General features: G+C 43.3%; 1 protein-coding gene across 1 annotated transcript; it reads right to left on the bottom strand.

Moving 5' to 3' along the window:
- Positions 1-458: 458 nt before the first annotated feature.
- On the bottom strand, positions 459-11,705 carry ankrd33aa (ankyrin repeat domain 33Aa). Its single transcript, XM_083768570.1, has 5 exons — positions 11,214-11,705; positions 6,756-7,131; positions 5,210-5,339; positions 4,736-4,876; positions 459-2,116 (listed from the first exon to the last, which is right to left on the bottom strand). Exons 2-5 carry the CDS (start codon positions 7,017-7,019, stop codon positions 1,341-1,343), a joined length of 1,311 nt encoding a protein of 436 aa, XP_083624696.1. The 5' UTR covers positions 7,020-7,131; positions 11,214-11,705; the 3' UTR covers positions 459-1,340.
- Between the last annotated feature and the right edge of the window lie 2,550 nt (positions 11,706-14,255).

The following is a 14,255-nucleotide window of genomic DNA, read 5'->3' as shown; positions in this document are numbered from 1 at the left end:
GTTGTCAGGCGTTCTTTTACATGTGTACTATCGTGATAAGAGGGATACATTACCCACTGGCACCACCCTGTTACAATCTTTAAAATGCAGTTTTTCTATTATTAGTATTTGCATTAGATAATCCAAATAATGAAAATGTATTACTGCATGCATAATGTATTCACGTCTTATGTCATAGTTCTGACACATTGATGTCTATTCTATTATATCTCTTTTGACCCCAGGTGAAATAACTCATTATGTAAGGACACATGGCAATACTTTAAGCCATGGTCATTTGCCCTCCCATGTCATGATTCAAGTACTCTTTACGACCTCCACTAAAAAGCAAAATGGTAACTTTATTATGGAAGTAAATCTACAGTATCAAAGTTACACGAAAGACAAAAATCACCACAAGCCACATCGACTGTTGTTAGGGAAATGTTTTATTTATTTTTCTAGTATACTTATTTTCCATTTAATGTTTTCATGCGAGATATTTCAAATATCTTGGAGTCACATTTGTATATTAATCATATGTAATTATTCACGACTAGATGATTCCTATGGATGTCACCTTTCACAGTGTGTACAAGGCAAACTGCACAGCAGATTAACCTTTTTACATAGTTTGGATGTTCATTTTCTGGTTTACAGCATCTTGACACTGATGTCCTGTGTTATTAATCCAGTCCTGAGCAAGTTGAGGTTGCATTATATACCGTTATATAGTCGATTTCTCTGTAGTGCAAATGTATCTGAGCCTCACAAAAACAAAAAAAACGGTTGCTGCCAAAAAGCCAGTTCACCGTTTTGAGCGATATTATAATCCTTTATCAGTTTGTAATATCGAGGTAGTTTGCCTCCATTCCTGGAATCTAATTTATTCACTAAATGTCATTAGTCATAAGAAATTAACTATTTATTGGCTATTGCTTAGGTCTCATTGCATGTTGGAGAACATACCATGATGACACTCTACTGGAAAATTGTGTAGAGTTCATGATCTCTGAAACATTGTCTTTCCAGAAAAAGATTCCCTGGTGTCCACTTTAAAGAGTTTCACTTTTGGACATAATTAAATCTACAAATCCACAGTTAGATGAACATCCATGTCCAAATAGATTCTCAACACATGGCTTTCTGAAGATGCTGGAAAATAGCATAGTATTCCCAGTGAAGTTCAAGCGACTACCGTTTATTTTTTGGATCCCAGAGTGCAAATTCATTTATTCATCTCAGATGTCGGAGACCTCCATAATCTGGAGGTATTGTATATGACCCACATCTCCTATGATCCATGTAAATGGATTCCACTCTCCACTTCCACTCTCTCTCTCTGTGGATTACAGATACCCTTACTTTTTCTTACTTTTTACTTTTTTCTTCCTTTCTTCCTTTCTTTTCTTCTCCTGCTCTTCCTTTTCCAGTTCCAGCTTCGCCTTCTCCTTCTTCTTCTCCTGCTTATCTTCTTTATACTTCCAGATGGGAGGCTCCAGGTAGCCAGGTAGCATGTGCTTGTTCTTTTTCTCCTTCTTCGGCGTCGGGTCCTCAGCACATGTAAACTCGAGCCTGGGGATACGGCTGGAGGGGAAGACGACGTTCTTCCGGGACATGAAGCCTCCTCTAGGAGCCACACTCTCCCTGCGCCCCGGCTGCTGGCAGCAGGAGATCTGAGACACAGAGGCGTGGCTCACAGAACTCTCCTCCAACTCCTTGGCGCTGTGCTTTGCCATTAGCTCGGGAACGGCCAGTCTGCGCCTGCCGATCTCCGGGGGGCTTGTCGGACAGAGCGGATGGCAGCCGGTGGCCACCAGGGGGCTGTGGACGCTCGAGGTGATTCGTACCATGTGGTCGAACACGCCGTTGTCTTCTGGGTCGTGAGGTAGCGTGAAGCAGAGCTTGTCTTTTAAGCACTGGGTGATCTTCTGGGTGGCCGATTTGGTGGCAGTGGCTTTGGCAACCAGATGCTTCAGGTCAGGCCACTCTGGAACGTAGCCGTCACAGAACTGCAGGGCGATAGGATGCGCTTGCATGCGCCGCATCCTATTCAGAGTCTCGTATCTTCCTGTCTTAAGGCACCACTCCTTCATGTCTCTCCCTCGGACGTGGTCCATTGCATTTAAGTCTGCACCTGGACATGAAATATGAAGAACAAAACAGAAAATAAGGAATAAAATAATATTCCTTGATGTACTGTAAATCTGAACTCTGTTGATGCCACTTATCCAATTAAACCAAACCCTATATACTTGCTGACCGGTGTCCCCCAGGGGTCTCCCCTCGCCCCCCCCCCCCTACTATTTTCGGGATGCACACGCAGATTAGACACACCAAGGGACCGACATGAGTCGGGAAACAACAGTCGGACATGCGGTCGAACATGCGCTGCTGCCATGCTTGTGGTTAGGGTTAGGTTAGGGTTTGAGGTAGGTTGTCGGTCTAATGACAGTCGGACCTAAACTAAAGCCTGTACTAAACTAAAGCCATTTTCCCATTACACTAGGGGCCTCATCTTTTACCATCCCTTACCCCTTATACCTAAAATTATTTGCCATGTTTTACTATTTTAAAACATTTTAAAAATTGGATTTTTGTGAATCCGGTACCGGTTCCGGTTCTGCTTATCGATTTTGGTTCCTAACGGTTCCCTATTTCGGTTCCAAATGGTATTAAATAACTTAATAATAATGTTTATTAAAAATAATAGGTCGAATTATTATTTAACAAAAAGTTTTATCCCTATTTATTGCCTTAGTCAATTTAAGACATGTAATGAATAGAGTAACATATCCATTATTCAACCGTATGTTGAGGATAAGAGTGAGAATAAGAGTGACAATAACACATTTTGACAATAACAATCCGACGGTGTGCCGTGTCATTAGTCAGAAGGTTAATTGTTCCGAAATTACTATCCCTATCTCTAACCTAAACATAACCGCAAGCATTGGAGCAGTGCATGTTCGCCAACCTTAATGCATGTTCGGACTAATGGGACTAATGGGACTCAGTTTCCAATCTGACTGAGAAGCACTAACACACACACACACACACACACACACAAACTTTTTTTTAATATCATTAGGCCTATATTTAATGTATATTATGTGCGTGTGTACAATTCAAACTGTGAGATTGGTTATTGTCACGGACAGAAGTGATTCTTTTCCTTTTCCATGTCACGGACAGTGTGTGTGTGTGCGTGCATTGGGAACTTGGGAGTGCAGTCAGAGGAGCCATTCATTAGCAACTCTGTACAGCTGTGATGTACAGAGTGCCTTTGATGTGTCGGTGTGCACGGCCGTTCGCTGATCACTCAGCTACGTGCTACTGTCTCACTGATTGACTGGCTGAGGCGCAAACATTATCCCCAAACGATTCCCCCAACCTCATGTCCCCCATCAATGCTGCGAGAGAGAGAGAGACGCTCCTTACTTACAACAGTGTTTCACCGGATTTAGCTGTTAAATGAATAATTAGCGCGTGACTGTGCACGTCTGTAGGAACCGTTAGTTAGAACCGAAATTGAATTATTGTAATGGTTACCCGGTACACATGCATGTTCGGTTCGGTACCTGCTTGGTCCCGAGGTTCTGGACCCACCCCTAGTCAGGGGTGGCGCAAGATATGGCCCTAGATTTCTTTCACCTTAAGTAGCATCGATACAGCAACATGACTTATTGTGAGCTTGTAGACCTGCTATTTTCACTGAATGGTAACCCCCAGAATAGGGATGCTAGGGTTCATGTGGATAGAGATGAATTCAAACCTTCTTGCACAGCATAGTAAAATAGGATTGTTTGGATTGTTGGGTGAAAACAACATACCGGTACTGAACCAGCCCAGACTATGTCTACTCTGGAGCCACAATGTTCTGCTTTACAGTATGTGTTTGTTTGCTTGTGAATTGTTTAACTGCAGCGCTTATCGGATATCTGGGACTCAATCATGTCTAATTCAGAGCTTTATTATTAACAATCAAGGCTCTGGATATACTAAGGAAACGACACACAAATCTATACACACAGCTTGTTAGCGTTGGCTTTACTGGCTTATGATGTAATAATTACAATTACAATTTAGGCATTTAGCAGATGCTAGTTCTTGAATACTATAGGACCACAATGGAAGTCCCCAGAACCTTTTTTGTGTTATCCTTTTAGCCTATACGTTTTATTGTACCTCTGTGCTGTTTTCCTTTTTTCCCTTTTTTTTGTAGTCCAACATCAGTGTTTTTAGTCTGCAACTAAAAAAAAAAAAAGGGGAGACATAAGGCTAGATTGCGGTGATGACCTGTTTGCAGTCCCACAAAAGGCCTCAAGTAGGCTACCCGCTGCTATATTATTGTATCACAACATAATGTTATATCATTGTCATTGACCGTATCATTGATCCTGGTGACGCACGGTTATAGATTCACTGTCGGGAAAACTTGGGATTCCCTTCTCTGCACTTTAACAATTATTAATGGTATTTCTATTTAGTCGTAGTACTCGATCAGTGGTTCGCAGTGGTTTTCAAGTTACAGACCTGTACTGTAATGGTCCATTTCTAACCCCCACAAGGAACCCAGAGAGACCCTGGACCCCACTTTGAGAACCACTGTCCAAGATTGTTTTTTATTACGGCACTCGCAAAGGAGAAAATGGTATCGGTACGTCTCTAATAAAAATATCTGATTACAATCTGGTTAGGCCAAAAATCTGATATGGTCTCTGCCAGTCAGAACACGGCGACCTTGAGCACTTACCATGCATTAGCAGGGCAGACATGCATTCTTCACGGCCCTGTAGCCCGGCCTTGATGAGTGCTGTCATCCCACGGGGATCTCTCACCTCCATGTCAACCTCAGGGTAGTAGTTGAGGAGGTAGTTTAGAATGGTGATGAATCCTGCGTCGGGGGAAAATGATGCATGCTTTAGCTCAGCTGACTGGAATTAGTTTGGTGAGCTAGATATTATGTGATTATGTGGTGGGTATAGATCAGTATTTCCCAGACAATGTGCGAGGCCCATTTTTGTGTCGTGGACTTATTTTTATGGGTTGCTGCTAGTATATCTTTTTTCTTCATTATAAAATATTATAAAAATATCAAAAAATAATATATATACGAAATATATAGTAAAAAAAAATGCTGTTCACTATTAAATGGTGCTTAATTCATAATCACAGTTGAAAAGGTTTGGGAACCAATGATGTAGTTAGTTAGTAGATTGTAACGTACCAGCCTGGGCAGCGATCATCAGGGCACTGTTGCCATCATTGTCCTGGTGGTTGACGTCTATGTATGGACACGTGTGAAGCCCGTCGACGATGTCTACGAAGCCCTTGCTCACAGACACCATCAGGCCATTCTGATTGAGAGAAAGTTAGAAACTAAACAAGACCTTCATGACGAGGCTACAGTGCACTATTGTTATAGCGGATTCAAATGGACTGTATTTATTGACCGTGGACCGTGGACTTGGCTTAAAAAATTGATGATGTATGATGATAAGAGCGCCCCTTATTTCACACGGGTGTGATTTTCTTTTACAAACAAATGGTAAACATGTCTCCCCCACCTCATGTTGTGGAGTTGGGAAGAATTTACTGAATAATAAACTTGAACCAAATGATCACATTTCTCCACAAGAGGACATTTATTGGCCCAGAACCAATACCTTTTAACTTTATTTTCTGTTACTGTGGGGAAAACTTTCACTGAAAATAGCAGATCGACAAGCTCATAACTTCTAATACATGTGTTGGAGGGAGAGGGATGGGAATCAGAGAGAACCTTAAGGTGTGTGTGTGTGTGTGTGTGTGTGTGTGTGTGTGTGTGTGTGTGTGTGTGTGTGTGTGTGTGTGTGTGTGTGTGTGTGTGTGTGTGTGGACACACTGGACAGGAGATCAAGCTGAGACATGAACTCAGTCTGGCGCCCTCCAGTGGAGGGAACTGGGGTTGTTTCCTAATGGTACACACTACTAGTCTCTCCCAGTAAGTTCCATTCCCTGCTGAGGGCAGTACAGTACAGGCACCCTGACCAACATGAAGGAGCTGCTAGTACAGCGACATGCACGGACACAACACAGCTGATTGTGTTTGTTGGGGCGTCTGGCCAAGCCAGAGGCGCCGCGGGGAATATGGAGCACTTTACCAGACGCCTCCCCATCTGGACTTCCAGGCCAGGGATATGTCATTGTGACCTCAATATTTGAAAGAACAAAAACTGCCCATGGGGATATTATCTTAACCACTTAAGCTTTCTAAACATCCTTGTTCGACACAGTGAAAACAACCCCTCCACAAGATCACAACATGTTTCACTGCAATAGCATAGTGAGCTTGTAGATTAGCTATTTTCTCAAATTGTTCTATTCTTCCCAAAATAGGATAAATCAGGGTTAGGGTTAACTTTTTTTTAAATTTTTGGGGGGAGGTTTCTGCCCTTATTTAAGTACAGTAAGCTGACTAAGCTGAATTGGGGGAGAGGGATGGGGAGTGTCACGCAGCAAAGGCCGTCGGGAACGAGAATCGAACCCACGATAAGCTGTCAGGCTGGATTATCAGCCTAGGTAGCTAGGCAGACCCAGGCCTACATAGACTTTTAAATGTAATTGTTAACTGTGACCTTATCAAACATAAATATATATAAAAAACATCAGTGTTTAATTTAGTCTGACCAGAAGCGCCAATGAAACACATCCCCACCGAATATTACAAAACAATGACCAGAGGGGGGATGTAGTAGTACAAAAAAATGTAGAATGTCAGTCTAGTTTCTCACCCTGCCATTGATGTCCAGCTCCATGGCCTCTTCCCTGGTGACGCCTCTCTCCAGGACCCTGCGCAGGCTTGAGGCTTCATTCCTGATGCAGGCCTCGTACAGGGTATTAGCCGTGCCCACAACCCTCTCTAACCGTTCATAGTCGGGCAACACAGAGTCCTCTGAAAGCACGCTCCCCGAGTCTGAGTCATCCAGCGAGTTGTCGTCGGCGTCGTCGTAGGACGGGCCGGCGCCCAGTACGGGGTCATGGCGTGCAGCCGCCATGGGGCCTCTCCCCCCTGGCCAGAGATCACACCTGCTGGGAGATGGGACTCCTGTCACGCCCCAACCACATCATGCTGGCTCTCTGTAGAGTGTAGAGACACCTGTGTCATCACTGACACAATGTGTGAACAACCAAGAAAGCAGAGATCAGGTTTCAGTCACAGAAACATCAGTCACATAAAGTCACGGGAAAACATTTGATTATTGTTGCGCACGATGACCTAATCTTATCAACCCATGGGCCATATTCCTTTTATCCTAAAAGAATATTACACTCATCTAGCGATGAGCAGCTAACCATCAAAGTAACATATAGTGGCTGACTCTGAGGTCAGCATTTTAAATAGACCGTGGTGACTATAAGAGGATGAGGCAGCCTTCCTGTCAATGGGGCTGATCTGAGAAACTATGATTGACGGGTTAGGTTATAGGTAAGCCCATTATGCAACAGGGGGAGAGAAGAAGTGCAGTCTACCTCAAGAATGATTTTCACGATAACTGATAAGCGTTCATTTTTCATTAGATTAAAAAGTTTAGTCTATGGAAATTCTATGAATGAAGTGTTTGTGTGTGAAATTGCTGTTAGAGCATCTGTTGTGGTATTATTTGACCATTACACAAGTCTGCAGTTGTGTGCAATTCACATGTTTGCATTGTCTGTACAGCACAATGTGGTATAAAATAGGACTTCAGCAAACATTTCAAGTCGCATAAACCTGCAGTGATATCCATTACTAAGGAAGAAAATTGTGTTCCAAGGAATGGCTAAAGGAAAGGAAAGGTACTATGTTTACCCAGGGTAACTGGACTAAGCTCAATAACTTGTTTACAGCCTGCAGGCCCTGCTCATAGAACATTTCATGGTAGAGGTTCAATGCCTTGTCCAAGGGTACTTCAGCAGTGGTAATTTTAACGTGCCGGTCCGGGGATACGAACTAGCGACCTTCCGATATCAAGACCGCTCCGCAAACCGTTCGGCCACCGCTGCCTCTAAATGTTGTGAATCTTAGTTTGATCTCATGCATCCCAGTCAGTCTGGAGAGCGAGCGAGAGAGAAAGCATGTCTGCATGTTCTTGTTTGTTTGTGTGTGTGTGTGTGTGTGTGTGTGTGTGTGTGTGTGTGTGTGTGTGTGTGTGTGTGTGTGTGTGTGTGTGTGTGTGTGTGAGTGTGTGTGTGTGTGTGTGTGTGTGTGTGTGTGTGTGTGTGTGTGTGTGTGTGTGTGTGTGTGTGTGTGTGTGTGTGTGTGTGTGTGTGTGTGTACAGTATGTGTGTAAGGAAAAACATTCACATATAAATGGATATGTCCCGTGAGGGCATGAGGCCCAAACTGCCCTTAACCATCACTCGGTGGACAAAAAACACACATAATCACATTGTCTAGAATTGGCTTAAAGCGGCTCTATGTAACTAGCCCCTCCAACTAGGCCAGGGGTCGGCAACCCAAGATGTTGAAAGAGCCATTTTCGACCAAAAATAAATTCAAAATCTATCTGGAGCCGCAATTTTTTTTACACATTATAATGCAGCTTTCCAAACTTTATTATCTCCCAGGTTGCAACGAAATTAGCAGCAGTGGTGGAGTTTGAAGTCCACGAACTGTTAAATCCTCTGTTTTCGTCGGCTATCTTTCTTTTTCTCCCGGTAGAAGCCATAGTAGCGTAGCAGGCAGCAGCCTCTCACACCCACCGGTTTGTTTATAATTGACACCTGGCTGGCGCGGCGCAGAGTGTGTCGCATGCTATGACGCAAATTTTTGTTGACATATGTGTTGAAACTTAATATTTATTCTACACATTTTTACAAAATTGGAAAACTTAAGAGTGTTTGTCACGTTTGGCCTCCTACAGAAACCATAAATGAAAAATAAAAATGTGAAATAATAACATTATACATTTTCAGCAATTTTTTTTTAATGCTACAGGGAGCCACAGGGAGCCACTAGGGGTGTGCTTTAGAGACGCTTGCGGCTCTAGAGCCGCCTGTTGCAGACCCCTGAAATAAAAAGTCTGGCTTTCAGAAATTACGTCATGTGGCAGCAAAGTCTTTGATTGATTGAAGTATTTATTAACAGTTTGGAGAATTACAGTACATTTCAATTACAACTCAATACAAAACACCATAAAGCATTACACTTGTTTACAATAGGGTCCACCATGTTCAATTCATCAGAACATATATATATATATAGCCTACATTATATATAGCCAAAAACAGGATATCATCATAGAGGACGTAAAAAGGGGAAAAAAACATATACAGTTAGGGGAAAAAAGGGGTGGGTGGGGGATTCAGATTTTACGGGGGCCAGTTTTCAATTGCAGCCGTTTGAGAGCGGTTTTGAAGGAGTCAAGGGATTCGCACGTCTTAACAAGTTGACGCAGAGCCGACCGCAGACTGCCGAGCCGGTTGTAATGTGACACACGCTGGATTCACATCCTGTTTAGGCGGCCATCTTAGCTGCTAAATAAATAGCGTCAATACTAGCGAGCTAAAATGAAGCCAAGCCATCCAATCGGAATCACCGGATAATCAGCAAAGACCTCCGAACATCGCGCATTATATCCAAACCATGGAGTGCTCTGTAGAGTTATTCAGCTTTTTAATCCGCCTGTATACAAGAAGTGAACGGCACTGCGGATGCGCAAACCCGCCAAGGATCACTAAAGTAGGAAAGGCCAAAACAAAGAAAGAAATCAATAATAAAGCTTATCTGATGGAACGTTGGATTCTACCTGGCGGAACGTTCCGTCACGAGCAGTTAATTGGTTAATGAGGTAGGGCGTTCCACATTTTGGTGGCATAGGAGCTACATGAATTTAGTCCCTTGTTTGTGCCTGGGTTGCACATGGTTTGTTGAACTCTCTCTGGTGTTGTGGGTGTGGACTTCGTTTAGACGTGGGTACATGTGTATCTTGGTAGTGTATCGAATCTTGTAGACCAGACCCATTGCAAGATCTATGGACTTTTAATGTTCACTAACATGCTTTAAGCAGTGGCAGCCACAGTGGACACCCCTCACTTCACACAAGTCTGACTTTTAATGAACTGGAGCGGTGCCCGTTGGACACTGGCCTACTTTTATTTATTTATTTAAGCTGGAAATGCATGCCCCACCCAGTTATTATGTCTGTGTCTATATATGGAGTTATTTGTCAGGCATGTCCAAATATGGAGTCTATGCTGATGTCAGAACAACATTGTGATGTCAGAACAGGCCAGCTCCATATATGGAGATCTAGGGGTGATCAGGTGTGATCAGTTGGCTAATTTGGGCCCTGTCCAGAGCCTGGGCAGAGGCGTTTGTAGTATTTTGCATATTTTCCTACATAATGCCTCATTTGCATGTTTAAAAATGGAGGTGGAAAAGGGGCCACAGAGACTTGGTGCATTTTTAGATAGAAGATGGATGAAATGTAATTTTGTCCAATCTGTACAGTAGAGTAAGTTAATGCAATATAACTTATACATTGGGGTGGTTGTATTTTGTCTCCTTGCTCTTCTATTGAGACATTTAAATTGTGTCAAAGGTCATGTCTCACCTAATAAAACGTCTGGGTTTCCGAGGCTATGTCTCACCTAGAAACAGGACCTGACACGATTCTTGACCTGAAGGTCAAGATTCAGTTGTCCCCTGAGCAAGCAGCCACTACATATAGGCTAGTGCAGCTTTTACAACCACTAAGTGGACAAAAAAACACCCATAATCACATTGTAGCATTGGCTTAACCTACAGTGTCTAATACATACCTACCTGGAGTCATTGCAACTGTTATGATTTCAATGTTCTACCCCTTTAATCTCACAAAGGCTATGTTTTCATTCCAGCTTGTTCCTTTCAGAAGAATGCAGATTGCTATCTCATAAACTGCTGACCCCCCCCTCCTCCTGTTGCACAAACATGCGAGACTCCTTCGCTTTTAGTCTGCCATTGTTCCGTGCACTCCCACTGAGCAACATCAGACAACTATCTGAGCTCGGGGCAACTTCCTCTCTCTGAACTCTGAAGTATCAAGAGTATGCTCTCTGTGGTGTATCTCTAAGGTATATGTGTGGGCCCAAGTTACACATTTACAAACACAACAGAATTGTATGCTACCAGGGTGAATGCCCACCGGCGAGAACACAGAATGACATCTAAGTAAAGACTAATGTGTCATTAGAATTAAACACCGCCCATGCCACCAGTATCTCACCCTGGAAAGGTAGGAGTGCAGTCAGGGGGTTGTCCTCTTCTCTTTTTCCTCTTCCTTTTTCTGTCTTTCTTTTCTTAAGAATAAATCCCAGTCTTGGAGGTTAAAGCATCAGTGTGTGATTGTTGGTCATCCTCTTCTCTCCTGCGCTCGTAGTATAAACTGGCTACGTTCCCAAAGCTGATCCCCACTCTTGCTTGCCCCCTCCCTCCATTCTCTCCTCCTGGCCACTTAGGCTGCCAGATCGGCCCGCAATCCTCCCAGGTCCCAACATAGACGCCTAGCTGCTTCCTAAGTCAGGCAGCATGCTCTCTACCTCTCATCCCGATTACAGGAGATTTGAGGATTAAAGAGGCATAAACAGCCAGCAGCCAGCATTGCGCTCCTTGCAGTCTGTTGATGTAGTCTTTACTGATCTCTCTCTCTGCGTGTCTCTTTCTCTCGCTTTCTCTTTCTCTCTGCTTCTGTCTTACTTCTGTATCATCATAGCTGTCCATCCCCAATTCTCTCTCGCGCTCTGTCCATCCCCAATTCTCTCTCGCGCTCTGTCCATCCCCAATTCTCTCTCGCGTTCTATCTTTTGCTGCCTGTTTCGCCATCTGTTCCGTTGTTGTGTCAGAACAAGTCTGTCCAAAGATGAGCGATGTAATTGATTCACACGAGATATGGGTCCACACCACAATCTGTTGTGGGAACAAGGGCCTCCTGTCCCGTCTGTGGCTGAATAGTATAGTGTTTGTGTGATGGGGACTAAAGCCTTGACTTTGTTTTCCATGGAAAATACATTTGCAGGGACAACAAACTAACCCTGCTGTTACAGTAACACTAAGCCAGGGAAGCCTTGACGCACACATGCATATTCATGCCGACCCATGCTTGAAAACATGTGTGCACAACACAGTGCAAACGCACACAGTACTCACACACAAGACACTGCACACAAACAGAAGTAGCATGCTTACATGACCGACTTTAAAACAAGCTTTTACAGAATCGACCAAGAATTGTGCCTAGTGAACAGCTCTGGAAGAGTTCATAATGAGAGGCATGTTTGTGTTACTTTCAGTGTTATATAATACCTCATGTCCATTAAGGGGAAGTGTCCTGCCCCCCTGTGACAAAATGGAGAACAACAGTAGTTGCAGATGTGTGTCTTGCGCTCTGATAGTATAGTTACAAGTCAGTGTCTTACACGTTCGAAAATAGCAATGGCCACGTATAGTATCTGGAGACGATCTGAGCCTGTTTAAAAACACACCAACAGTAATTACATTAGCGTCGATAAGACCCAGTAGCCTCGGCTGAACCTCTAAATATAGTTACATAGTTACACACACACACACACACACACACGTGTAAAAAGCAGCCATTCAGCCAAGCTGGAGACACCTACCTGGTTGTTCCCAGGAAATGAACCAGAGCCTGTGGTCAAGTCAATTTGATTTATAAAGCATATTTAAAAACAACCAAAGTGCTGTACTGTAAATTACACATTGCACAATATAAAAACTTCACATATTACACAACACATCAAGGTTATAAAAACATCAGAAAACACAAAGAGTAAGGGCACCATACATAAATAAAGGCTTCAAATTCAATAAAAATGAAGGCATTAAGTAAGCCAGTAAAAATTTTTTTTACTGGCTTACAATTTTCAGGTAAGGATTAAAAGGCCTGGGAGTCTGCTTTTAAAAGTGTCCAATGAGGGTGCAGACTGCAGACCTAATAGTTAAGGGTAGGTTACTAGGTTGTTCCACAGGTTTGGAGCAGTAACCTTTTGACTTAAGCTTAGCTTTCTCTCATTTTTATCTCACGATTTTGCAACACATATTTTCACCCAGTGTCAATTCTCTAATGTAATCCCTGGCGCTACACTTCCTCTGCCAACATGGGGGGGGGGGAGTTTCACCGTCAGGACGTAGTGCGTGGAAGAAACACATATTCCGACCAGTTCCTTTCCCTTGCATCAGGCGCCTCGGCTGGCCAGGGGGAGGTAGTTTAGAGACCAGGATTACTGCATGTTTTTTGTGAGGATACCTACCCTAGGAGACACGGGAGAACATGCGAACTCCACACAGAAAGGCCCTTTTTCCAACCCCACCTCAGGTATGGGCACTGAGGACGTGGAGGAGAGAACACGCCCACAGCGTCCCCAGTGGGAATCGAACCTAGGAAGTTAAACTTAGTACGTGGAACCTTGAGGAGCCCCTGATCAGTTGACCTAAGTGTCTATGGTGGTGAGGGTTTGACCTCTGCGTCACCCAGATGCACGAGGAGGACAAAAGGTTCAATCCAATCAAATACCACCAACCAAATGCTTATATTAAAGATAATTCTGCTTTGCTGTATGCAGTGGTTTTCAACCTTTTTCATATCAAGGCCCATTATTTAATTGATGTTTGAGCCACAGACCACCCTTTGATGAGATTTAGCCTCTCAGCCCCAAAACTTTGAATATTTTCTTATCGTTGGATAAAGACTTTGTCCACAATTCCATGCTGTGTTGATGTGGTACAATTCTTCTACATTCTCTAATTGTGTAGACTTTATAAGTTATTATAGTAACTAAATATAGATGTTTAACAACAATTTAAGGCAGTCCCCAGGCACTTTGCAGAGAAGAGAATACAATGTTTTGACCCTTGTGGGTCTTGTGGGTCTCCCACAAGGGTCGAAACGTTGTATTCTCTCTGCAAATAAAGTGCCTGGGAGCTCAAGATCAGTGTGCGGAGGCACACTGATCAGGCAGTCCGCACTGCGGACTGCCTTCCCTTTTCACTGTATCTTTTGTTCAGCACCTGTTGAATGTTTTGAGATGTGCATGCTTCTATTTGGATTCTAAATCTAACAATAATTTAACTAGTGAGAGCGTAAAATGAAACCAAATGAACCGTCGTCCATTTGGTTTCATTTTACACTCTCAAGAGTTAAAGGGGAATACCACTCATTTTCAACATTTTACTATGTCATTAATATACCTTAGAGTTGTTGTGTGGAAATAAAAAAAAGTCCCCCCATTCTGTGTTGCCTAGAACAGGAGGT

The sequence above is a fragment of the Protomyctophum parallelum genome, assembly GCF_964188405.1.
Source record: "Protomyctophum parallelum genome assembly, chromosome: 7".
Lineage (NCBI taxonomy): Eukaryota > Metazoa > Chordata > Actinopteri > Myctophiformes > Myctophidae > Protomyctophum > Protomyctophum parallelum.
Note: the sequence above shows the minus strand (reverse complement) of the source record. Positions and strands in the feature narration are given on the sequence as shown.

Excerpts from the sequence above, each read along its gene's own strand:
- ankrd33aa (XM_083768570.1), bottom strand. The coding sequence starts at position 7,019 with ATGGCGGCTGCACGCCATGACCCCGTACTGGGCGCCGGCCCGTCCTAC. Across the intron at positions 5,340-6,755 it reads AGCTGGACATCAATGGCAGG|AATGGCCTGATGGTGTCTGT; the intron begins GTGAGAAACTAG and ends TCTCTCAATCAG. Across the intron at positions 4,877-5,209 it reads GATGATCGCTGCCCAGGCTG|GATTCATCACCATTCTAAAC; the intron begins GTACGTTACAAT and ends CCCCCGACGCAG.